This window comes from Hyperolius riggenbachi, chromosome 8 (genome assembly GCF_040937935.1).
Source record: "Hyperolius riggenbachi isolate aHypRig1 chromosome 8, aHypRig1.pri, whole genome shotgun sequence".
NCBI lineage: Eukaryota > Metazoa > Chordata > Amphibia > Anura > Hyperoliidae > Hyperolius > Hyperolius riggenbachi.
The window spans coordinates 241,353,996-241,379,367 of record NC_090653.1 but is presented as its reverse complement, the minus strand read 5'-3'; the positions used below and the strand labels follow the sequence as shown (position 1 = coordinate 241,379,367).

General features: G+C 41.6%; 1 protein-coding gene across 14 annotated transcripts in view; it reads right to left on the bottom strand.

Moving 5' to 3' along the window:
• Positions 1 to 25,372, bottom strand: part of DNM1 (dynamin 1) — a 231,507-nt gene that overhangs the window by 117,406 nt on the left and 88,729 nt on the right. For all 14 annotated transcript variants that reach the window (XM_068248443.1, XM_068248447.1, XM_068248442.1 and 11 more), the window contains exons 5-8: positions 24,220 to 24,318; positions 23,177 to 23,337; positions 18,828 to 18,970; positions 13,674 to 13,809 (exon numbers count right to left, since the gene is read on the bottom strand). In XM_068248443.1, coding sequence (XP_068104544.1) covers positions 13,674 to 13,809; positions 18,828 to 18,970; positions 23,177 to 23,337; positions 24,220 to 24,318 — 539 coding nt within the window. The remainder of the gene's footprint in view (positions 1 to 13,673; positions 13,810 to 18,827; positions 18,971 to 23,176; positions 23,338 to 24,219; positions 24,319 to 25,372) is intronic.

The following is a 25,372-nucleotide window of genomic DNA, read 5'->3' as shown; positions in this document are numbered from 1 at the left end:
AGAAAAAGCGATAGCAAGCATATATTATATCAAAGTCATAACAGCATGCCTTCTCATAAAAACTGTACTGTATACATTGGCAAAATACCAAATTCTAAAATATATCATACCACGCGGCATTACGAGGAGTTTGGAACTAGACATCGGATGTAAGAGCCATTTAATAAAAAAAAAAAAACGCGGAAATGTCGGTAAACAGAGGTGCCAACAAAATAAGATACACTAAAATCTGGTTACAAATGGAGGTGGTGGTGGACTTACCTCCAGCTATAAAACACCGATAGTCAATTTTTCAAAACAGTTTTAATTGTCATAAAAACTCCAAACTGCAACGTATTTCACAGGAATCTCCTGCTTTTTAAGGCAAAAATAAATAAGTGGGAGAATCTGTGGCACAGTGAGATAATGCATTACCCCACTGTGCCACGTACACTTGCACTTTGTTTGCCCGAAGAAGCAAGAAAGTCTTGTAAAACGCATTGCAATTTGGAGTTTATGGCTTCAATTCATCAAAGGGTGTTCGATAACAAAATCCCAGTCCTTAAAATACCGCATTCGGTATTTTACACTTCACTGTGCTAATTCATCAATATTTTCACACATGTGGTAGATGTTCGGTAAGTTACCGAAGAGGTCCGTGCAGTGAGGGCATTACAATAGGAGAGAGGCAGCACCGACATCCCTATACATGTGCCTTTTATATTTGTTGTGCTGCCTCTGCTCTTGCTGAATCTGTCTCATTAGTCTTAAGTTTCTATTTACTTGCCACAGCTTAGATGAACTGCTGAGAAACATTACACATTCCCTGCTTAGGTCATTTTGCCATGAGCTCCCACTTGCATCCCTGCATATTTAAACAGGCACTCAAGGGGTTACACTACCGAAGGGTGCCTAGAAAAGAAGGGTGCCTGGAAAATAACTTTAATTCTTTTCTCTCCCCTGGCTGCCTGGGGGGGTCTGTTCCACCCGAGAAGCCTGGCCAACCTATCAGCAGCACTTGCAGGGGACAGGGGAGGTTTCTATGGTCCTGTCACACACGGAGAAGGCATTCCAAGCTCCTTATCGACAGGGGAGAGCTGGAGATAAACACCGCACATGTTATCGAATGCTGTGAGCTTGATGAATTAACATTTGCTGACATTTTACTGACATGTGTTGAGGTAATCACTTAACAAGTCGGTAATTTATCTCTCTGCACAGGAATGTCTGCTTCTCATGCGGTAACTGCTTTGATGAATTAACATTTTACTAAGTGCTCCGTAAAGTCAGCTGTTTTCAGCATTACCGAATGCAGTAATGCTTGATGAATTGAAGCCTTTATGTCTTAGTTAAAACAGTTTTGAAAAATTCACTATCAGTGTCGTACCACTGGTGGTAAGTCCACCACCACCTCCATTTTTAACTGGATTTTAGTGTATCTTATTCTGCTGGCGCCTCTATATACTGCATTCTGCATTATATTGTGCACTTTTGGTGGAAGGGTGTTACCTCTATCTTTCTTATCCTACAAAGAGTGGGGTCGGGTTTGTTCGCTCCACCTGCTGATACAGTGGTTACCTTTGTGAGTATCCCTTTTACTCATATTATTTAATCCATACAATAATCCATACATACTACACTATATTGGGCTCTAGATGGCCATACATCTAGCGAGTTTGGCGAGAGATAGATTTCTCTCTGTTCAAAGAGAGATCTGTTGATCGCCATAAACTGCAGGCCGATTCCTGATTGATTTCAGCATGAAATCTTTCAGGAAATGGCCTTGCAGCGCCACCTCCAGTCATTGTACCAGAATGTTTTACGTAAACCCGTGCCATTACCTGTCCACCGTCCGCGCTGAGTATCCAAACTATACTATAACCCTGCGTGGTTGTTGGTGTTATAGTACGTGGGGTGTGTGTGTGACATCACACAAGTGCCGACGTGCTATATGTTGGTAGTCACGTGGGGCCTGAATGTGGAAATGTGGGAACGGACACTCAGCGTGGACAGGTAAAATATAACTGCATGGGCACCAGGGAGGACATAAAACATTAAGGGGGACAGCGGCCGGGGGTTTCCATTTTGATTATACAAGTCGTTGCCACCGCACACCCAACTGAGCATGTCAACCCGAGAATATGCAGCATTTCAGATCAATGTCATTTCAGATCGAATCTGATGGTCGATAGGCCACCAAGTCTATAGATGTATGGCCCCCTTTAAGACAGATGTGTCTGTCATGAATTGTTGATTAAGCATTTTGCTGTATTCTCAGATATCTCCTACATCTGACTGTGATTCTAAATCCCTTTCCCATGTCAGCTGCAATTTATCCTTATGGTTTCCCAGATGGGTCCTTCAGCATAGTACAAAATAAAAGCATGATGAAGTCATACCTTTAAAGATCACACTATTATATAGTCCGAATTTAAAAAGTGTAACGCTACAATTTTGTGTGGAAAACTGTATAAAGAAAATGGTATGATGTCGCTTCTGATATCTAAAATATTCTATAAAAAGGAATATTGTATTTTTTTCGTCAAAGATTCAGATGATCTAATTTCATCACATTATAGCAATTATTCTACAAAGGCCACCTTATAAAAAACTTTTGGAGCCCCTCCTGAGGTGTAATCTACATTACAAGTCATTAAAGCTAATTCTGAGTTTTTACAAAAAAGATCATCTTTATATCTAGTGTTCAGCCATAAACGTGGTCGATGGCCGATAAATGTAGAGTGTGTATGAGCCCTATTATTAGAAGTTTTATTCACTTATAAAACTACTTTTTTTTTTAAGAGACTATACAGTGTAGAAAAGAAAAAACTTTCCACCTTTCTTCTCCTAAGGTTACATTATAATGACTTGCCGGGTCTGTTTCCTGTAATGCAATTTTAAACCATGTGTGTGCCGGGTTCTGGTGCGTAGCCGCACCCTTGTTAGATGAGTGCCATGGCACTCTTTATCTGAAATAGAGACGCAAAGGAAGCGCCACAGCACGTTTCTGAAAGGAGTCGGGGCTATATGCGGGAAGCAGGGGCACACCGGATTCGGGGATTGCATTAAAGGAAACAAACCCAGCAAGTCATTATAACTTTGCATGAGATGGAGAACGGTATAATTTTTTTTACATTGTATAGTCTCTTTAAGTTGAATCAATGAGTTTTCAGACACCACCCAAACGGGAATATAAACTGAATTAGTTTGATAACTTAGTTGTGTAAGTTAAGAGTTCTTATACTATATACTATACTGCTACAGAGACGAAGGATACTAAAGCTCCGATACCTCCCCCACCCCCCATAAACACGTCTAAGTCCCACACCGTCCTCTCGCGGTCTGCCATTCAACGGCGATCAGTCTCAGTGACATCAGTCCGGGTCTACTGCGCATGCGTGGGAGGTCTGCACAGGCGCAGTAGTCCCTGACTGGCATCGACTGAGCCTGGTAACGGAGCTCACCGCGGCTGAACGGCAGACCGCGGGAGGACGGCGTGGGACTTAAACGTGTTTATTGGGCGGGAGGAAGCCCCAGGTAAGTAGCAGAGCTTTCGTATCCTTCCTCCCTGAGTCGCTTTAATGGTTTTGCATTACCCAGGCTAACAAATTTCCTGGAGCTATACAAAACTTACGTTCTAATTCGTATCTTCTTGTCATCTCATAAAATGCAAAAAAAAAAAAAAGGCTTCTGAAAAACCAAGTTATAATTTTCAGAGACAAGGACAGGGAGGGATCCAAAGTAGTGCATTTTAGATAAAACTACAATTAAAACCATAAAGCAAGTGAAACATAGTCAGGTGTTAGGTGTGGAGCAGAAATGCAGACATCAATACAACAAACGTTGATTCTGGTGATACCTATAATCACTAACTGTACATGGTTTATTGCAAGCTTGTGTTAAAGGGAACCGGAGGTGAGAGGCCATATTTATTTCCTTGTAAACAATGCCAGTTGCCCTGTTGATCTTCTGGCATAAGCCGTGTCTGAGTCAAAACTCTGGAACAAGAATATGGCTAATCCAGTCAGCTGAGTCAGAGTCCTTGATCTGCTGCATGCCTGTTCAGGGTTTATGGCTAGAAGTATTAGAGACACAGGGCCTGGAGGACTGCCAGGCAAGTAGTATTGTTTAAAATGAAATAAATATGGCACCCTCCATAGCCCTCTCTTCTCAGGCATCCTTTAAAGAGGAGCTGTTAGGTATAAGGTCTCAGAGAAAATAAACACATATATCAGTAGCTAAAGATTGGCTGTACTTACATTACATATGCATTTCACTGTCCACGTTTGGATTTCACAGAATTTGTATATAGTATATGCAGAGAATGATGCTCCTGACAGCCCATGGCAGGTTCCATGTTTGTGAAGCCAAATGTGTCGTCATGTCCTGCCTGCTTCTGATCACAGAAGAGCTGGTACAGAATAACACAGTGTGCAGTGAATATTAATGAGCCATGTGGCTAGGAACAATAGCGGACTCCTGCAGAGTAATCTTCCCAGAGATTTATCTGTGCTGTGAGTTTAGAAGCTGCTGAAACTTGATCCCGTCTTCTCCTTAGCAGCCGAGGGGAGGGCCCCAGAATGCTTTGCAGTATGGAATGCGGCTTGCGTCCTCCTTAGGAGCTTAGCTTTGGTGATAAGCACACATTAAATGTAAGAGAGATTTTTATCTTTAGTAATGTCTTTTGGCTTCTGTCTAAACTGTTTAACACAGGAGAATAGAGGTTTAAATTAGCTTCTGCAGCCTGACAGTTACTCTTTAACCATTTCAGCCTGCGGGTATTTTTCACCTTATGCACCAGAGCAATTTTCACCTCCCATTCATTCGCCAATAATTTTAGCACTAATTATCACAATGAACTGATCTATATCTTGTTTTTTTCCGCCACCAATTAGGCTTTCTTTAGGTGGTACATTTTGCTGAGAATTATTTTTTTCTAAATGCATTTTCACAGGAATATTAAGAAAATAAATAAAAAAAATGCATTATTTCTCAGTTTTCAGCCATTATAGCTGTAAAATAATACATGCTACCATAATTAAAACCTATGTATTTTATTTGCCCATTTGTCCCGGTTATTACACCATTTAAATTATGTCCCTATCACAATGTATGGCGCCAATATTTTATTTGGAAATGAAAAGGGCTTTTTTCAGTTTTGCATCCATCGCTATTTAAAAGCTTATAATTTAAAAAAATGTTCGTAATATATCCTCTTCACATGCATATTAAAAAAAAATTCAGAACCTTAGGTAACTATTTATGTTTTTTTATAATTGTAATTTTTTTTTTCCATTAAAAATTTTATTTGGGTAATTTTTGGTGTGGGAGGTAAACAGTTAATTTTGAATGTAATAATGTGTGTTGAAAAATGTATGTAGATGTAGTTTTATTATTTGGCCACAAGATGGCCACAGTAAAAAAAAAATTTCAGTCCTGAAAGCGAATGCTCTCGTTTCCAGGGAACATAAGGAGGATGGGAAACTTTTTTTTTTTCATCAGAAAGATGGCGGTTTCTGATAAGAATCCGTCGGTCTTTCTACGGGGGACTTAGATCAATGAATGGGAACTATGTTCAAATTCATTGATCTCAGGGCTAACAGGGAACAACACGTGCGCACGCGGGAGCCGCGCAGCAGCGCTACAGCAGCAGCCTCGACATAACAATCACGTCCAGGCGGCATAAATGGTTAAGTTTCTTCTTCAGGCATTATACAGAACTGGACCTGAACCGTACAAAAGTGAATGTAAAATACAGAGACTTATATATGATTCTGAGCCTACAGAATCATATATACAGTTAGGTCCATAAATATTTGGACAGAGACAACTTTTTTTCTAATTTTGGTTCTGCCCATTACCACAATGAATTTTAAATGAAACAGCTCAGATGCAGTTGAAGTCCAGACTTTCAGCTTTAATTCAGTGGGGTGAACAAAACGATTGCCTCATGTGGGCAATGATGGTTTCAAAAGAGGATTCTAGACAGTTTTTTGTTAGGTTTTTTGCATTGTTGTCTGAAGGAAAAGAGAAATGATAGAAGCTGGCCAGCTACCTGCTTTCAATTTGATTAATGCAAAAAGTACAGATGTGCAATTGAGCATTACTATCTAATGCAAATTTACCATCAATTGTATTCAAAATGAGAGGCTGAACTAGAGCTTTTAATATTCCCATTTCACAAAATCTTGAATTAAATTAGTAATTAGTAATTAGTAATTAAGAGGGACAATTAATCTCATAATTATCCTGAAGATAATTGTGTTATAAGGTGTCAAAGATAGCTTATCTATTGGTGCAGATCATTTTAAAATTGCAATATTGTCCTGGTTATATTTTAATCGACAACTATCACGAAAATTGTAAAATATAAAATACATGCATATAAAATGTAGGTTTCTCCCAAAGTAAAATGCACTATAAATTACTTTCCTATATCGCTGTCACTCACAGTATCTATTGAATATCTGGCATATCTGGATAGTGTAATGGTTAAGGGCTCTGCCTCTGACACAGGAGACCTGGGTTCAAATCTCGGCTCTGCCTGTTCAGTAAGCCAGCACCTATTCAGTAAGGAGTTTCTTGGGCAAGTCTCCCTAACACTGCTTCTGCCTACTGAGTGCGCTCTAGTGGCTGCCTCGCAAGCGCTTTGAGTCCGACAGGACATGCCATTATTATATCTGACATGCTGTGCAAATACAAGTATCTAGGCACAAACTGCCAAAATAGTGTGCAAACGATTAGGGAGGCTTACCAGCATCTTTGCATAGATCATTTCACAGAGTGCTTTTGAAAAGAATAAAGGTAATATTGAGACTCTCTCATGAGGAAATAGACTAGACCAAAATCTGTTATATCTGCTTTTGTTTGCCTACTGAAAGTGAAAGCAAATTTACAGTGCATTATACTCTGGGAGAAATGTACTTTTTATATGTATATATTTTAAAAAATTTTGATATAGTGGTCCTTTAAGCCAGAGATACCCCAAAGCTATTCTGGCAGAGATATACTGTATGAGGTTTTAAAAGACTTATATGCAAGTTAACTGCATATACCGTAAGTCACATTTACATATATTATTACCAATTTCTATCCCACTAATGCCCACACTTGCTTTTACCTTTCTTGGTGGCTACCCCAAGCCAGGCTCGGGGTGAAAAAAAGATGCTGTTTGCGTAATTCCGAGCCAGGCTTGGAATGACCGCTGGGAGGTATGTGCAGAGGCTGCAGTGCAGCAGCGATTATAACTGACCTGCCATGGATCTGGACGCTTGCAGCCCATCTTCTTTCAACCCTCAGAGACTCTTGATCCCTCGGGAGAGATTACTATTTGTCACATGACGACAGACGGCAATCTTACCATAGGGGTAGAGTGCCACCCAGAGGGCAGGAGGAAAAATTGCAGCGCTGTATCAGGACAGGTGAGTAATGTGCAGGGCTGCAGGAAATCTCTCTGCAGAATGATTTTTTCCTGCTTTTAGGCTCTAAAAGCAGATGAAAAAATAACGTTTTTAGACCTTAAAATCGGGAAGACGTCATACTGCCAGGGAGATTAAGGTGGCCATATATGGTTTGATTTTTCATTATTATTATTATTATTATTTAGTCTTTTTAAAATGATTAATTTTTTTAAACCAGTCAAACAGAATTTTCCAGTATGCCCAACTAATCAAATGTTCTATTTAATCAACCAAAATTCATTCAACAAAAGAAAACATGAATTCGCTTTTTCTACACAACCAATCATTTTATCATATACATATAAAAATCTCACATTTGGGTTATGCTTTGTATGGCTTCCTTTATGCTTTGAAAGAGTTGCTGGAGCCGTAGCACAAAGGGCAGGAGCGACAAAGGACCCCCTTGCTTTGTACATCTTTGGATTTTAAAAGCTAAGATGACTCACTGCCAACTAATACTCTAGCTGAAAAGTTAGGGTATATTACCTTCATTTTTGTAGGAATGATTCATCTAGGCTAGAAAAATACACTGAACAAATACATTAATTTCAGGGTATCAAAGGATTTTTCTTTATCAACTCCTATAATTTTATAATTAAAATAACATGATTTGCCTACACTATGTTGTTGAGGAAATGTCTTATGCTATTGATCCTTGTCATTTGCATGTTAACCCTTATAGTAGTTAAAATATTTGCAACAAACTTAAAAGGGAGCTGTAGTAAACAATAACAATGGATAAAATTGCTTTTTTATTTTTCAATATTCATTCATAGATTATTTAGTCAGCGTTTGCCCATTGTAAATATTTCCTCTCCGATTTACACTCTGAAATTTATCACAGGTGGTGATGTCTTTAGTTCTGCCAGGTGACCTGAACAGAATGTTAGTTACAGAGAATTCTATGCACAGTGGTTGCTTGGCAGTTGGAAAAAGCAGTTATTTCCCACAATGCAATGAGGTTCACAGACAGCAAACTGTCAGGACCTAGGTCAAGGGGTTTTAATCACAATATCAGCCATACAGACACCCAAACCCAAACAAAAAGGTAAATATTTCTGGTATGAAGGGGTATCGGCTACTGATTGGAATGAAGTTCACTCCTTGGTTAAAGTTCCTCTTTAAGATCAGCATTGATTTCAAAGTTATAGTTTACTGTTTTCACATGTGTAAATATATCTGCCAGGTATAGGTATCACTGACATCATAGCCTTATTGGCTTCTGTGTGAAATTACTTCCCTCTAAAGGAAGTTAAATTATGATCTAAGATGCTGAAATGATTGAGATTTGTTTTCAGTATATTGGAGACAAAGCATCTGACCCAGGTGCTTTATTAGGTTTCAGACATTTGATTGCCTTACTAATTTCTTATTTACTGAATGCCTTCAGCTAACTCTTGAAAAATTTCATATTTGAAATAAAGGTTTATGAAATTCCCTAAAGGAACTGTCTATATTTTTGTGATTATTTGTCAGCTGGATGAAAAGAAAACTCATTTTCAGGATAGCTTTCTGGCTAACACGCTGTGTGCTTTGTTTGCTAGTATTTCTGGCCAAGACATTTGTATTTGATTTCTTTTTCCTCTGAGGGGAGTACATCTGATTGTTCCATTAGCTGGTCTATTTGTTGGAGGTCATTAGCAGACATAGAATCTGTATTTTCTAAACAGAGAAAGCCAATTTACGTCTTCACAAAAAGTGATTTTGTATCTTATTTTAGATTTTTATTAGTAAAAAAGTACCATATGTGTCTCAGACCAAATAGAAATCTTGCTACCTTTTTGTTAAAGTTAACATTTTTAATACGCCTTTTAGAAAAAAAAAACTACATTCTCTTGAGATTCAAGCTGTAAACGGTTTAAAGAGAAACCGTGACCAAGAATTGAACTTCATCCCAATCAGTAGCTGATACCCCCTTTTACATGAGAAATCTATTCCTTTTCACAAATGGATCATCAGGGGGCGCTGTATGGCTGATATTGTGGTGAAACCCCTCCCACAGGAAACCGTGAGCACCATTTTCCTGGCAGTTTCCTGTCTATGAACCTCGTTGCATTGTGGAAAAAAGCTGTTTACAGCTGTTTCCAACTGCCAAAAAAGAAAGCAGCAGGTACTTCCAGTGACATCACCTGCCAGCAGTAAAAATGTCACCATCTGATAAATGTCAGAATGTAAATCAAGGAGAGGAAAGCTTTTACAATGGGAAAACACTGACTAAATCATTTATACATAATTATTGTAAAAATGAAGTACTTTTTAATTACATAATTTTCACTGGAGCTCCAACTTACACACTGCTTTTGTGGTCAGAAGAAAAAGAGGTTTGTAAAGAGAACCCGAGACATGAGGCACAGGGGCAGATGGAACACAGAGACATGCTCTCTGCCTCATGACATGCCTCTGTGTCCCCCAGACGCTGCTCTCTGCCCCCCCCCCCCACTGTCGCACTATGGCCCCCTGAAATTAGCGACAATATTTGTCACTATTCCGGACGGTAATCGGAGGAGAGGGATTCTCTGCTCAAAACGCCCACTAGGGGGCGTTCTTGCAGGATTTCCAGAGCTGCCATTGGGCAGCTCTCTCTCTCTCTGACCACACCCCCACCTTCCTGCACACTAAGAGAGATCTCTCTCCTTCCAGCATAGCAACCCCAGAGGTTATGAAAACAAAAGTGATGGACTGCAGGCCAATGGAGTGACAGAGAGCGGTGAGGATGGCGGCTACCTAATCAGCCCAGCCCCCCGGATCAGGTAGCATAGGTTTTTTTTACATGATATTCTTTAAAGCAAATCTGAAGTGAAAATAAACTTATGAGATAATGTATTATGAGATAATGAATTGTATGTGTAGTATAGATAATAATAAATAAAACATAAGTAGCAAAGGAAAGAGTCTCATATTTTTGGCATGCAGGGCTGATGGCATGTGTGCAGCTTGATGTGATCCTGATGTGTTCAGTATCCCAGTATAGTGGAAAATGATCAGAAAGGATTGTAGAGGCTGATAGGGCATTTGTTAAGTTCACCTTATCTTTTTTTACACAGTCTTCTGCATGTGACATTCAAAGGAACACAGTTTGCATTACATACCAACAGTGGTACGCTAGTGAGTGCAAGGGAGGCGAGAGATAGGAGGGCTTTTCGGTCTCTTTTTTCCCCCTATACATTCCTGGTGGTTTGGGTCACCCCGAGCTGCTTGGTTACTCTGTTATACACCCATGTGTCTCTCCTCCCTTGGACCCTCCATACTAATATGGTATGACTGTAGCTTGTGACAACTGCAAAACACTGAAAATAATAATAAAGAAAAAAAAACCTTCCATACAGAAAATGTTGAATATCGAATAAAATAGCAAAAGCAGGTTCGACAGAGGATAAAACCTTTAGACTTGTGGAAATTCTAAATGTGGAGGGCAGACTAGAACAGCCTTTGAAACCATAACATGACTTATAAATTTAGATCCAGATGTGGATCCAGAACAAGGTAGGAAAATTATAAATGGAAATACAGAAAAAGATACCTGCATTGTTTGCTTTTAGGAAAAGGCAACAAGGCTCAAAAAATGTTTTTAAAAAAGTAAAAATAAATAAATAAAAAGGGAGACTCTTGATCTGCACAGTTACAGATTTAGATAAGATAAGAGGTCTTTCTGAAAAAAGTCAGGTATCTTCTTTCAAACTAACCTCCATACCTTGGGATTCTGACCTTTGAATATTTTAGTCAATAGAATCGTGGATAAAGAATCAGGCCTTTCTTTGCATTTCTTGGTCTGGTGTGAGACTTTGAGCCAATCCCTCTGAGGACACTTGCGTGAAAAGAAATCTGAGTCTACTGGTTTGGAGATTTACGAAACTAGGGTTCGTAAGTACTTTCAGGTCTTCATAAAGTCAATGTACCTTTTTGTTTGATAAGTTAAATATTAATACAAATGGCAATGCAAATATAATGGATCCTAACCTTTCGTGAAATGAAATAAAAGGTTTGAAAAAGAGCTCTGCACTTTGGGTGTGTTATTGAAGAAATATCAGAGAAAATGTGTACTCATTCATTCATAACATGTTCTCTGGCAGCGATTAGAAGTCTCTTGATTTACTACGCTTAGTGTAGTTTCAAAATGCCATCTCATGGAAGTAGGTTTGGGTTCTTGGGTCTATCTAGATTCTGAGAAGGCAAAACCAGAGATCATAAAATACACAGAATCAATACTTACCCATGGCTTCCTCCAACCCCATAAACATGTGAAATCTCTTTTCATAGCTGGATTACATTTTCATAGCTGGATTGCATAAAAAAAATGTATTAGTCTTTTCCTCTAAGGGCCTGTTTCCACTACACGCAGATTGGATGCAGAATGGATGCAGAAAAACTGACTCCAATGAATGCCTATAGGAAACTCTGCATCAGAAAAATTGCGTTTAGTGGAAACAGGCCCATAAGCATTCATTGGAGTCAGTTTTTCTGCATCCAATCTGCGTGCAGTGGAAACAGGACCTAAATTAAAGGGACTCCGAGCTCATCTAAAAAATAAAAGTTGTACTCACCTGGGGCTTTTTCCAGCCCAGTGCTGGTCGGGAGGTCCCACGACGGCATCCTGGCTCCTCTCCTACTCCCCGCTCCGGAATGGCTGACCGGCCGCAGCGCGGGCGACACTCGGCCGAGTGTCGGGCTGCTCCTTCCGCGTATGATGCGGCTGACGTCACACGCCGGCCGCCTCGCATCATCACGGCGGCCGGCGTGAAAGTACTGCGCATGCGCAATTAAAGCGCGCATGCGCGGTACTGCCACACCGGCCGCCGTGATGACGCGAGGCGGCCGGCGTGTGACATCAGCCGCGTCATACGCGGAAGGAGCAGCCCGACACTCGGCCGAGTGTCGCCCGGGCTGCGGCCGGTCAGCCATTCCGGAGCGGGGAGTAGGAGAGGAGCCAGGACGCCGTCATGGGACCTCCCGACCAGCACTGGGCTGGAAAAAGCCCCGGGTGAGTACAACTTTTATTTTTTAGATGAGCTCGGAGTCCCTTTAATGATGTTGAACTCCAGTCCTCTATTTGGAGGGTTTTTATTTCTAGGATTTGGAGAAATCCTTAAAAAGAGTTACAGAAGACCGGCATTCCAAGGTAGTGAGGTACTACTTTCTGTGGCTTTTGCTCTGCAGTAATTAGCCTGCTTTTTCTGCACCACTAGTTCCCTCAATATATTTTAGGGAAGTGGAGTTTCCCTTCCCTGCTGTCTGATTACTAAGCTAGCAGATGGTACTTATAGTTTCATGCATGGAAATGGACTTATATTTGTTTTAACAGATAAACTTTATTAAGTTTAGACAAGCTTACAAGCAGGTATCCAGGATGTTATGTCAATGCATTTGATTCCGATTAAGCAAAATGACACTGAAGGCAATGTCACACGGTGACAAGGATAGAATAGAATAGAGGCAAGTACAAAAGTCAACTCTATACAAAAAGCTACACATCTAGTTATTACTAACCATAATAGCAGATAGCAATCAAGATTAACCATTGCATAGGTTACACCGAATCATCTTTTGGCGTCTGATAGTACCAGTGATCATAAGAAACAAAGAGTTAAGAAAAGAAGGAATAGAGAAAAAGGAGAAGTAAAAAGTAAGGAAGCGGAACCTCCTCTCCCCCTCACAGAGAACTGCGATAATTTAATTACAACCTCAGCATGCATTACCTGTACTAATCAGTGTTCTGAATTTAGGAGTGCCTGGGTCTCGCATACCCACTTTACCCATATTTTAGAGACTTAGATTGACTTTAACCCCTTCTAACGCCTAACCCTTAAAATCTTCCAATCTCCTTGCCCTCAGGATGAGCCTTAGCCCTCCCACGTGCGCACATACATACGTAATGCCTAACCCTCAAACAACCTTAAACTCTCTTTGCCCTTATGTCAAGCCTTAGCCGTTCTGAGCATAGTAAACAAAATAGTCTTTAAAAAAAGACTGGAATGAATTTGATATTATATCCATGCAATGACAGCTCCTAGCAAGGCTGTGTTCTGAGCTTGGGGGACTCGTGATACTCACACAGATGACATTACCCTGCCAAAAATGCAAATAGGATGCCCCATTGGCAATAAAGAGTGAAGAAAGTAATTTTTTATTGTAGGTTATACCAGACTGATGTAATTTAACACTAAATACTGAACAAAAAAGTGCACTATGATACTTTTAGGAGTATATGAGAGATCAAGAAAAAGTGACAAGCCGTACCTTCACCAGTTCAAATGGGAAGCGTTCATGGAAGATTCGGTTAATTCTTGCACCACCTGACAGCTCATAAGTGTCGATCTGATCCCCAGAACCTTCAATGCGCTTCTCAAAGTCAACAGCAAACTGCTGCACCATCCTTGAAAAGAAGAAAAATAGTGAAGCAATGTGATTGCTTGCATATAGCATTCCTTTGTATTTGTAAGTTTGTCTCCATTCTAGCAACCAGAGGCTGTGTTAGTGGAGATGTGCAGTGGTAGGGATTAGATTGTGAGCTCCTCTGAGGGACAGTTAGTGAAAAGACTATATATATATTCTATACAAAATATATATACTAGCGCTCACAAAAGGTGTATAAAGTCAGTTTAAAAAGATGCAGGCATCAACACTAATATAGGCAAACACCAATAATAACAGGTGGAGCGCTCCCTGCTTTCTGTGACAAGCTGAACAAAATTAGTAGGTATAATTGGGTGCAGCGCTCAGCGTATATCAGTCTCTCATACGACCACAAGCATTGATGGGGACTCCATAAACAAGGGGGGTAAGTGTTAGCACAATCCCCCCAAAGTGGAAGGACTCCCCAGATCAGCTGGCCAAGTGGGCCCGTCTGCGCAGTAGGGGTATCGGCCACCCCTCAGCCACCTCAGAAGACCTCAGCTGGGCACTTGTGTTGGCAATCCGTGTCACCTCCAAAAGAGAAGCCTCACCATAGCGTAAAAGAGTAAGGGATTGTTTCCCACGTTTATTTAAAAGTATGACAAAGTCCAACATCGAATGTCACATGGGGAAGGGGTTTCCGGCAAGCGCACAGCTCTGTATAGCCTGCTCGCCTGTAAAGGCTGCTCCGGCTCCAGTCCCCGCAACAGACGCTGAAGTGTAAAGAAAGCGTGTATGGATGGTCACCGCGTCCGGTGACGTCACACGCACAGCGCCGCTCCGTAGCTCCGCCCAACGCGTTTCGTTGCTATGGCAACTCATCAGGGGCGCCCTTTACAGGCACTTCAGCGTCTGTTGCGGGGACTGGAGCCGGAGCAGCCTTTACAGGCGAGCAGGCTATACAGAGCTGTGCGCTTGCCGGAAACCCCTTCCCCATGTGACATTCGATGTTGGACTTTGTCATACTTTTAAATAAACGTGGGAAACAATCCCTTACTCTTTTACGCTATGGTGAGGCTTCTCTTTTGGAGGTGACACGGATTGCCAACACAAGTGCCCAGCTGAGGTCTTCTGAGGTGGCTGAGGGGTGGCCGATACCCCTACTGCGCAGACGGGCCCACTTGGCCAGCTGATCTGGTGAGTCCTTCCACTTTGGGGGGATTGTGCTAACACTTACCCCCCTTGTTTATGGAGTCCCCATCAATGCTTGTGGTCGTATGAGAGACTGATATACGCTGAGCGCTGCACCCAATTATACCTACTAATATATATATTCTGTACAGCGCTGCGTAATATGTCAGCGCTATATAAATACTAAATAATAATATTAGATAAGTAACAAAGCTGTATACTGAAAGTATAAGTCTAAAGACAATGTGAACGTTGCCGAAAAAACAAACATGCCTATAAAAAAGTCAATACTTAATTCATATACAACATGCTATAGCTTTCACTGTACCAGCGAAGTATATTTATAAAACTATTTCCAGTGAATATGATGGATAGAATGATTCACTGCTAATTCATTATAAGCTGATGCAAGTCTCCATTCCAAACGTCAGGATTCATTGCAACTTCTTAAAATATGTAATTCAAGTAAGCAAAGAAATACAGTAGGCATTCTAATGATAGCAACACACATGGAGAAGACTATGGAAGGTGTGGTTTGACATCACTGGGAAAGTATCTGCCAGGAGATCATGGCCTCGATTCATCATTCTCTTTGAGATAACTTTTTCCAGTTTGTTAAATTACCGAATTCGAAGTTTAGCGATTTCTAGTTGTATTCATCAAGGTTTTTCCTCATTCGGTGTGAATTCGATAACAATTCGGTAACGTGTCGATATTTCCATTTTACAGTGGTACTTTAACACAAGGCCATAAGATTCCCATGGAATTGTGGGTAAAAGGCAGTCCTTTGAGCACTACGTAGCAACATTCTGAATAGGGCTTTACACCTGGACCAGGATTCTGAAAGTGGTTTGGACAATCCCACAATTTGATAGGAGCCTTTTCTAAAAAATTATAGTGCAGCTAGCAAATTAGTTAACCCTGACACTGCCTGTGTTCTCTTACAAGATGATTCAAGAGAAATGCAGATGTCGTGTTATAGCAAATAAATCTATTCTTTTACAAATTTATATGGTTGCAGACCTTATTCTTGCCCTTCTGCGCCTTTGACTCACTCTCAGCTGATACATAACCACTTCAAATGGCTCCATCTTCTCTGTCAGCAATGATCTGACAGGAATAACGACAGAGCAGTGAAGGAGATAACTAATCCTAAATGTAACACTAAACCACGCCCACTTTCTTTTTCATGAATTGCACTTTCTTCCGTTTTAGCGAATCGTTACCAAATCGTTAACGAATGTTCGCTAACAGCTGTAGATAACTTTGATGAATCCTGAAATGAAGTTAACAAATTTGGTATTTTACCAAACTGTTGTTAACAAATTTGCTAAGTGTTGATGAATCGAGGCCATATATTCAAGCCTGGGACAGATGCAGAGAGAGTAGGTGGCTGTTCAATAAGAGCTGACCGCCTGAAGGATGCAACAAGACCACCAAGTCTTAATAGATGAGCCTTTGTGCAAGTTGTGGTTTTTTTTTTATTTAACCACTTGAGGACTGCGGTGTTAACCCTCCCAGTGACCAGGACATTTATTACTAAAATGGCCACTGCAGCTTTAAGGCCAAGCTGCAGGGCCGAACAACTCAGCACACCAGTGATCCCCCCCCCCCCCCCCTTTCCCTGATCGCCCCCCAGATGTTTGTTTTTTGTTTTGTAAATATTTATTTTATAAATTTTTTAATAAAATGTGCTTTTTTTTATTTGTATTATATTCCTCTCTCCCTCCCCTGGCCAGCCAATCACTGTAATCAACTGTGATAGGCTTCAGCCTATCACAGCAGATCGCTTCTGAGTCCCCCAGGGGGACAGTCGTGTCACACGGCTGTCCCCAGTACAGCGCTGCTGCAGATTGCAGCGATGTACAAAGTAATTTTGCCGTGTAACAGTCTCCCGAGCGGCGATTGCCGCTCGGAGACTGCAGGCGGGGCAGAACTTTGCCCCCCAAGCAAGAGATGCTCTGCTAGCCCCCTAGACGCAGCCTTGGCGTACTAATCGATGGGGAATTGAGTTTCAGAAACCAAATTTCATCTGTAGTTAAATCTTCCTTCTTTCATCTGAAGAACATTGCAAAGATTAAACATCTGATTCCCCCAGAGGATCTTCAAACCCTAGTCCACGCCTTCATCCAGAGGCGGGACAAGGTCCTCCAGCACCCAAGGCTGAGACACCAACGTGCGCCCCTCCATCCCTCCCACCCCAGCTGTCACACACTGACTGCTACTAGACTAAGAGGGCCACAGGGCCCACAACCTCCCCAACACCTTAATATCTAGTTATCTGGCTTGCAGTCACTGCTTTGCATGTCCTTTTCTTATTTCTTTCTGCTTCATACACAATTAGGAATGACAGCTGAATGAATTGTGCGCCCCCTCCTACACTGCGCCCTGAGGCTGGAGCCTCTCCAGCCTATGCCTCGGCCCGGCCCTGCCTTCATCACATCACGGCTGGACTACTGCAATGCCCTTTATGCTGGCCTCCCCAAAAAAGACCTGCGTCGCCTGCAATTAGTGCAGAATGCTGCTGCCAGATTGCTAACAAACCAGCCTCGCTACTGTCACATTACACCGATCCTTCGCTCACTGCACTGGCTACCAGTAGAATGGAGAATACTCTTCAAGATTGGACTGCTGACATTCAAATCCCTGCACAATCTGGGCCCTGGATACATGAAGGACTTGCTGAAGCTGCACCACACCTCTCACAACCTCAGATCAGCAAGTTCTATAAACTTGGTCACTCCCAGAGTGCACCTCAAAAAATCTGGAGACAGAGCCTTCTGTCATGCTGCCCCTACTCTTTGGAACTCCCTACCACACCCAGTAAAGACAGCACCATCCCTGGAGCTATTCAAATCCAGACTGAAAAGCCACCTGTTTAGCCTGGCATTTCCAGATTTATAAAATTCTTCCTCTGTACCACGATGGTCGGCGCCATGCTTATGCGCTTTGAGTCCCACGGGAGAAAAGCGCTTTACAAATGTTATTTGTTGTTGTTGTTGTTGTAGACGGCCGTTCACGCCAATGGGCGTGGAAAGGTCCTGGGGCTGCAGCACTTCTCACGCCAATTCGGCAAGTAGTTAAGTGTGACTTATAATCAGAGGTGTAACTGCAAATTATGGTCTCTCTTAGCTAAACTTTGATGGAGAACCCCCCCCCCCCTCAGCCAACTTTAAACCCCACTCCCCATGTTGACCTCCACAGAAATGCCTAGTACACACAATGAAATTATCAGGCAAATTTCCTGCCATATCGATTATTTCCAACACGTCCGATCTGATTTCCGATCGATTTTCCATAGAAGTGAATGGAAAATCGATCGCACATGTTGGAAATAATCGATCTGGCAGAAAATCTGCCAGAAAATGTCATTGTGTGTACCTAACATAAGAGAGCCCATCTGTCAGGGGTTGGTTAGCATGTGTGGTTGCCCTGATTCAATAATGAACACAGCCACAAAAACAGCTGCGCTGTATTGGGAAGCCATTTATTGAAGAAAAGAAGGCAAGAATTGGGAGTGCACCTCTAACAGTCACTCCTCCACGTATGGTGCTTTATGTGATGACAGGCTGGGTACATTCCCTATGCAAAACCCTTTGGATACCCACACCAATTCAGTTAAGATAAATGCTGCAAGATGTTGCATCTGGTATTTGAAGCTTGGGTATCAAAGTGCAACTAACCACTCATGGTCACCCTTCAGTGAAAAGTAATTTCATTGTGTGGTAGTGCAGCAATAGTGATTGGTATCTACTGAATCCAATGGAGACCCTCTAATAAATATCAAATTTGTGTGCAGCGACTTTTAACAGAAAACAACAAAATATCACAAGTCATCAACTATACACTTCAGAGTCCACTACTCACTGGAGGAGAGCCTTAGTCTTACGAGCCGGATCATCAGGACGGAAGTTCTTGTACTCATCCACTTCCTTCTCGATGGACAAAAGCTGGCTCTGCAGCTTGTTCCGCAGCCCTGGCAGTGTGTCTCGAATGTGATTGGTCAGTTGCTGCAGTAAGATGTACACAATGGTGAGAGTTATTCATATATACTATGAATACCAGATCTTAGTATGTAAGCAGAACTCGCAAATTAGGACCCCTGTGTTTATTATATGCCATGTTTCCCTGAAAATAAGACAGTGTCTTGCGTTAATCTTTACATCAAAAGATGTGCTAGGGCTTATTTTCAGGAGATGTCTTATATTTCTATGAACACACAAGTTCCTGGGCTGTATGTCCTCCTGTCTTCTCCACTGTGCCACCTCTTTCTACGCTGGATCCATCTGATGTATGCCCATGTCCCCCTTGTACCTTTAGTGTCCTTCTTGTGTCCCCCTCTGAACCCGTGTCCTCCTCTATCCCGTCCTTCTGTGTCCCACTATGTCCTCTGAGTCCTCTGCTGTGTTTTCACTGTCGCCCATGTCCTCCTGTTGTCCCCTATATCCTCCGATGTTCCCCTGCATCCTCTGCTTTCTCCCAGCTTCATGGCACTGTGTCCCTGAGCTTCAGCCTGTGGGGAAGAAGTATGGAAACTTGTGTTTCTACTGGAGCTGATGATCTCACAGGCAGGACCATGGCTCCTTTATTGGGCCAATCAATGTACTCACTGAGTAGCAGCGAGCGCAGTGATTGGCCTAATGACGGAGCCATGGTCCTGCCCGCGAGACCATAGGCTCCAGTAATAACACAAGTTGCCATACTTACTGGCAATATATACTTACTGGCTAGGGCTTACTCTCTGAGTAATTCCTGCTAGGGCTTACTCTCGGAGGATGTCTTAATTTTGGGGAAACAGGGTACGAGTATAATTCAGAGTCAGTGGTTTGCATGCGTTTGTTGTAAAAAGAATGTCACTGTTCACTAAAAAATTACCACAATTAAATTTTCTGAAAGGTGAAGGCTTGAAACGGCGACGATAACAGGATCTTTAAGAATCAGATAATCATAGTGGTATGAAAAATCAGCCTACTGATTAGCTGCTTGGTACCCCAGGTGCTTAGCAAAGAATTTATTGCAGGCAAAGTGTCTGTAGCTTCCTGGTAATTGTCTGACAGTAGGAATGACCAGAAAGGTTAATTTCACTACTCACTTTCACTATTCCCACTCATCCTAGCTGTCAGCGGCTCCCCCTAAAAATTTCCCATAGTCTGTGATAGGGATGCTGGACGAAAGTTACATACAACACACACTGGTTTGAATTCGGCCATGGCAGATGATAAAGACCACCTTGGCCGAGTATCATGAGTCAATCCAACATATGTATAGCTGCTGCCTGACATCTGCTAAAGATCTGGCATGTCTAACCTTTAGTGATTCCGACACCCGAGCACCGCCTGATCACATTGTTCTCCCCTCTGCCCCACCTGAGATAGTATGCTCCATCGTACCACGCTCATTTACCTTCCAACTCCCTCCATAGCAACAGATGCAACACTAGCCACATCTGTACAGCGTCTGCACTGCACTGTCACCCAAGGGATCGAGTACCGATCCCTGCCGGTCGACAGACATCCCCTGGTGTGTACAGGGCATATGACTACAGTAAGCATTAGATTTTGAGCTCCTCCAAGGGCAATTCGTGCCATGAATATATACTCTGTAAAGTTATTTAAATACACCATAATAATAATAATAATAACACTCCAAAGGTCATGTCAACATTTTCAGGCCCCATATTGAAATGGCAAAGGGAATATTAATTGTACATCATATCAGTTATTGTACAGGTAGATGGCACACTGAACAATTTATGTGCTATTGTTTTCAGAAATACAACCAATGGGCACATCAAAATCTAATATTGAAAGCAGAAGACTATTTCATAATTGAATAGTGAATGGGGGGGGGGGGGGGGGTTTAAAGGGAATCTGAAGTAGAAATAAACTTATGACATAATGAATTGTAAAGAAATAGAACGTTAGTAGCAAAGATATGAGTCTTATATTGTTTCCAACTTAGGTTGAAGACAGTACTGTTTTCTGAAGCATTTATACATCAAAGAAACAGTGAAAGACAACTTCACAGAAGGTTTTACTGCAGCGAAGATCAAAGGGTCATTAGCTCTGCTCGGTTTCATATTTTAAAATACAGAGTGTAGTTTGAAAAACTCCAAATATTGGAGAATGATGCAATGTTATAAAAAAAAGCTATATAACTGACAATAAAAATATGAGACTCTTTTCTTTGCTACTAATGCTCTATGAATTATCCGTACTACACATACAATTCATTATATCATAAGGGTTTTTTTTTTTTGCTTTAATGTTACTTTAAAGCGTAATGAAACCCAGCATTTCTTCTTTGCTCTAAAAAATGATTTACAGTATATTATATACAACAAGCATTTTCTTTTTACTAGAACAGCATTCAAAGGGTTACACACAAGACTTCAAAGTTCAGTGCAGAGAAATCTGGATGCATCCAAAGTGAAGATAATGTTATCTTGTGTTTACTTAATTGTATCAAGTGAGGAGTGGGATATACAGTGGCTTGCAAAAGTATTCGGCCCCCTTGAAGTTTTCCACATTTTGTCACATTACTGCCACAAACATGAATCAATTTTATTGGAATTCCATGTGAAGGACCAATACAAAGTGGTGTACACGTGAGAAGTGGAACGAAAATCATACATGATTCCAAACATTTTTTACAAATCAATAACTGCAAAGTGGGGTGTGCGTAATTATTCAGCCCCCTGTGTCAATACTTTGTAGAACCACCTTTTGCTGCAATTACAGCTGCCAGTCTTTTATGGTATGTCTCTACCAGATTTGCACATCTAGAGACTGAAATCCTTGCCCATTCTTCTTTGCAAAACCAGCTCAGTCAGATTAGATGGACAGAATTCGTGAACAGCAGTTTTCAGATCTTGCCACAGATTCTCGATTGGATTTAGATCTAGACTTTGACTAGGCCATTCTAGCACATGGATATGTTTTGTTTTAAACCATGCCATTGTTGCCCTGGCTTTATGTTGAGGGTCGTTGCCTTGCTGGAAGGTGAACCTCCGCCCCAGTCTCAAGTCTTTTGCAGACTCTTCTTCCAAGATTGCCCTATATTTGGCTCCATCCATCTTCCCATCTACTTTGACCAGCTTCCCTGTCCCTGCTGAAGAGATGCACCCCACGAACATGATGCTGCCACCACCATATTTAAATGTGGGGATGGTGTGTTCTCAGTGATGTGCAGTGTTAGTTTTCTGCCACACATAGCGTTTTGCATTTTGGCCAAAAAGTTCCATTTTGGTCTCATCCGACTAGAGCACCTTCTTCCACATGTTTGCTGTGTCCCCCCCATGGCAAGTGGCAAACTGCAAACAGGACTTCTTATGCATTTCTGTTAACAATGGCTTTCTTCTTTCACTCTTCCATAAGAGCCAACTTTGTGCAGTGCACGACTAATAGTTGTCCTATGGACAGAGTCTCCCACCTGAGCTGTAGATCTCTGCAGCTCGTCCAGAGTCACCATGGGCCTCTTGACTGCATTTCTGATCAGCGCTCTCCTTGTTCGGCCTGTGAGTTTAGGTACACGGCCTTGTCTTGGTAGGTTTACAGTTGTGCCATACTCCTTCCATTTCTGAATGATCGCTTGAACAGTGCTCCGTGGGATGTTCAAGGCTTTGGAAATCTTTTTGTAGCCTAAGCCTGCTTTAAATTTCTCAATAACTTTATCCCTGACCTGTCTGGTGTGTTCTTTGGACTTCATGGTGTTGTTGCTTCCAATATTTTCTTAGACAACATCTGAGGCCATCACAGAGCAGCTGTATTTGTACTGACATTATATTACATACAGGTGCACTCTATTTAGTTATTAGCACTCATAAGGCAATGTCTATGGGCAACTGACTGCACCCAGACCAAAGGGGGCTGAATAATTACGCACACCCCACTTTGCAGTTATTGATTTGTAAAAAATGTTTATAATCATGTATGATTTTCGTTCCACTTCTCACGTGTACACCACTTTGTATTGGTCTTTCACGTGGCATTCCAAAAAAATTGATTCATGTTTGTGGCAGTAATGTGACAAAATGTGGAAAACTTCAAGGGGGCCGAATACTTTTGCAAGTCACTGTACATGTTTTACTTACGGTAACTGTTTTTCCTCTATACTTACTGCACTAAACCTTGTTAAAACAAAACAAAAAAATCACTGAAGTTGCCTTTTAAGAGCAGTAATTCCTTATGCTTTCTGCAAGCTTCTATATAGCATACCTGATTGAGAGCCTTCTGTAGGTATGGGGTGCCCATGCGGTCTGCAAGATGTCGATAAGAAGGATGCGACAGGAAAAACTTCCTTTCAGCAGCCAAGGCAGCCTGGATATCTTTCCTGCCATCAATGTCCTTCTGGCTTCTGTTTACAACTCCAATATAACCTGAGGAACACAAGATTAGGGATGAAGGCCTAGGGGTCCCCAAAGTAATACTAGGTACAAACCATACAATTTTCTGGCAGATTTACCTGCCAGATCGATTATTTCCAAAATGTCTGATCTGAATTTCGATTGATTTTTCAATTTTCTGATCGTTTTTTAATTGATCAGAGTTGGGCATTAGTGCGCAGACGCTGGCTGCATGCGTCCTTGCAGATTTTTTGCAAAATACTGTAAGTGGGCAGCAACATAGGAAATGTACATTTTATATGTATGTATTTTAAATAGTCCTTTAAACCCATGTACAAAATGTATGCCCACAAGCACAAAGATGCCTAACACCCAACACCCCTTGCTGTCAATACTTTTAACCCAGAGGCAAACGCAGGGGGATTACAGCTGCCCAGAATCCCCCCTCAGACCAGGGCCAGTGCAGTGTCTGGGGACAGGCACAAATTGAGACACCAGAATATCTGCAGGCATCCAGCAGCTCACAGCACTGCCCCCTTTCTTTCCCTGCTACAGTTGACTTTGGATGTAGCAGCAGCGTGTGTACAGAGCATGGAGCAGCTCTGAATGAGCACAGCCCTGTGCCCTGCTGTGTGAATGCTTCACTTTCCCCTTCATTACCAATGTTGACTTCATTATTATCTGTATCCAGACTGCTCCTGATCTATTCCCGTTGTCAATCAGTCGGACGGAAAAATCCATTGTGTGTATACAGCAAGATATCCTACCATATTATTATACTGTATTGTGCTTGGCTGGGGGAGAGCTTTCAGAAATCCCCCCTTGAAATTCCTGGGTTTGCCCCTGTAACCCCCTGATGTCAATGCTTTGGGTTCCACCAATGGATAGTGAAACTGTTTCTATGACACTCCTCACCTCTCCTCAGGGGTAATAATTTATTTTCAAGGATATCTCTGGCATCAGTTCCTTCATCCATCAGGTCAAGTTTGGTTATGACGCCGATTGTGCGAAGTCCTGAGTAAAAGATGTGACAAAGGAACAGTATTATCATTCTATTGTACAGATTTTTACACAGCTTCATTCACATCTCATAAAATCTCATTTCAGTATATCAATTAATCAAGATATGTGAAGTGTATTTAAACTGTCACAAAAAAGGGCGTAATATGTATGAAAGTTACAGAACCTATGACCACATTTATTTTAAAGGACAACTGACAGAAGAGGTATGTGGAGGCTGCCATATTTATCTTCTTTTAAACAATACCAGTTGCCTGGCATCCAGCTGATCTCTCAGGAATTAGTAGCGTCTAAATCACAAGTGAAACAAGCATACGACAAATGCTGTAAAACGTAGAGTAAACCAGAAGCGAAAATTAACTTCTGAGATAATGAATTGTATGTGTAGTACAGCTAACAAATAGAACATGAGTAGCAAAGAAGAGTCTCATATTGAGTCCAGTATTTGTAGGCTGGTTTCACAGTGGGACGTTAAAGTCCCACGTTACAGCAGCCAGTAACGCAGCCTAACTCACAGCACTGTAAAATCAATTGTGCTGTTCACAGTGCACACGTTGTGTTACATAGTAACGCAGCATGTTTAAACAAAGTGCTGCATGCTGTACGTTATACTGGGCTAAGCAGCGTTAGACTGTTTGCACATGCTCAGTAATGTTGGAGGAGGAGGTCTCCCCTCCTCCTCTGCGGCCAGCCACATGGCTAATTAATATTCACTGCATTGTGGTGACTTGTGGTGGGACTGTAGTGTTGTCCGGATCATGAACGAATCGTTCATTTGATCCGGATCTTTTTTGTGAGTCGAATCATCCGGATCATCACAATGAAAGATTCGGTTCACAGTGGATGTCTGTCTGGAAGAAACAGGAACATACAGAATGTACAGTGCAGGGAAAGTCCTGTCCTTCTAATCATTTTACCCAGTCTGCACACCCTAGTAAAATGATTCAAATGATTTGGTTCAAAGATCCGGATCTTTTCAATGATCCGATTCAAATGATCCGAATCCTTAAAAAGATCCGGACTTCCTATCACTAACCTGGAGCGGCTG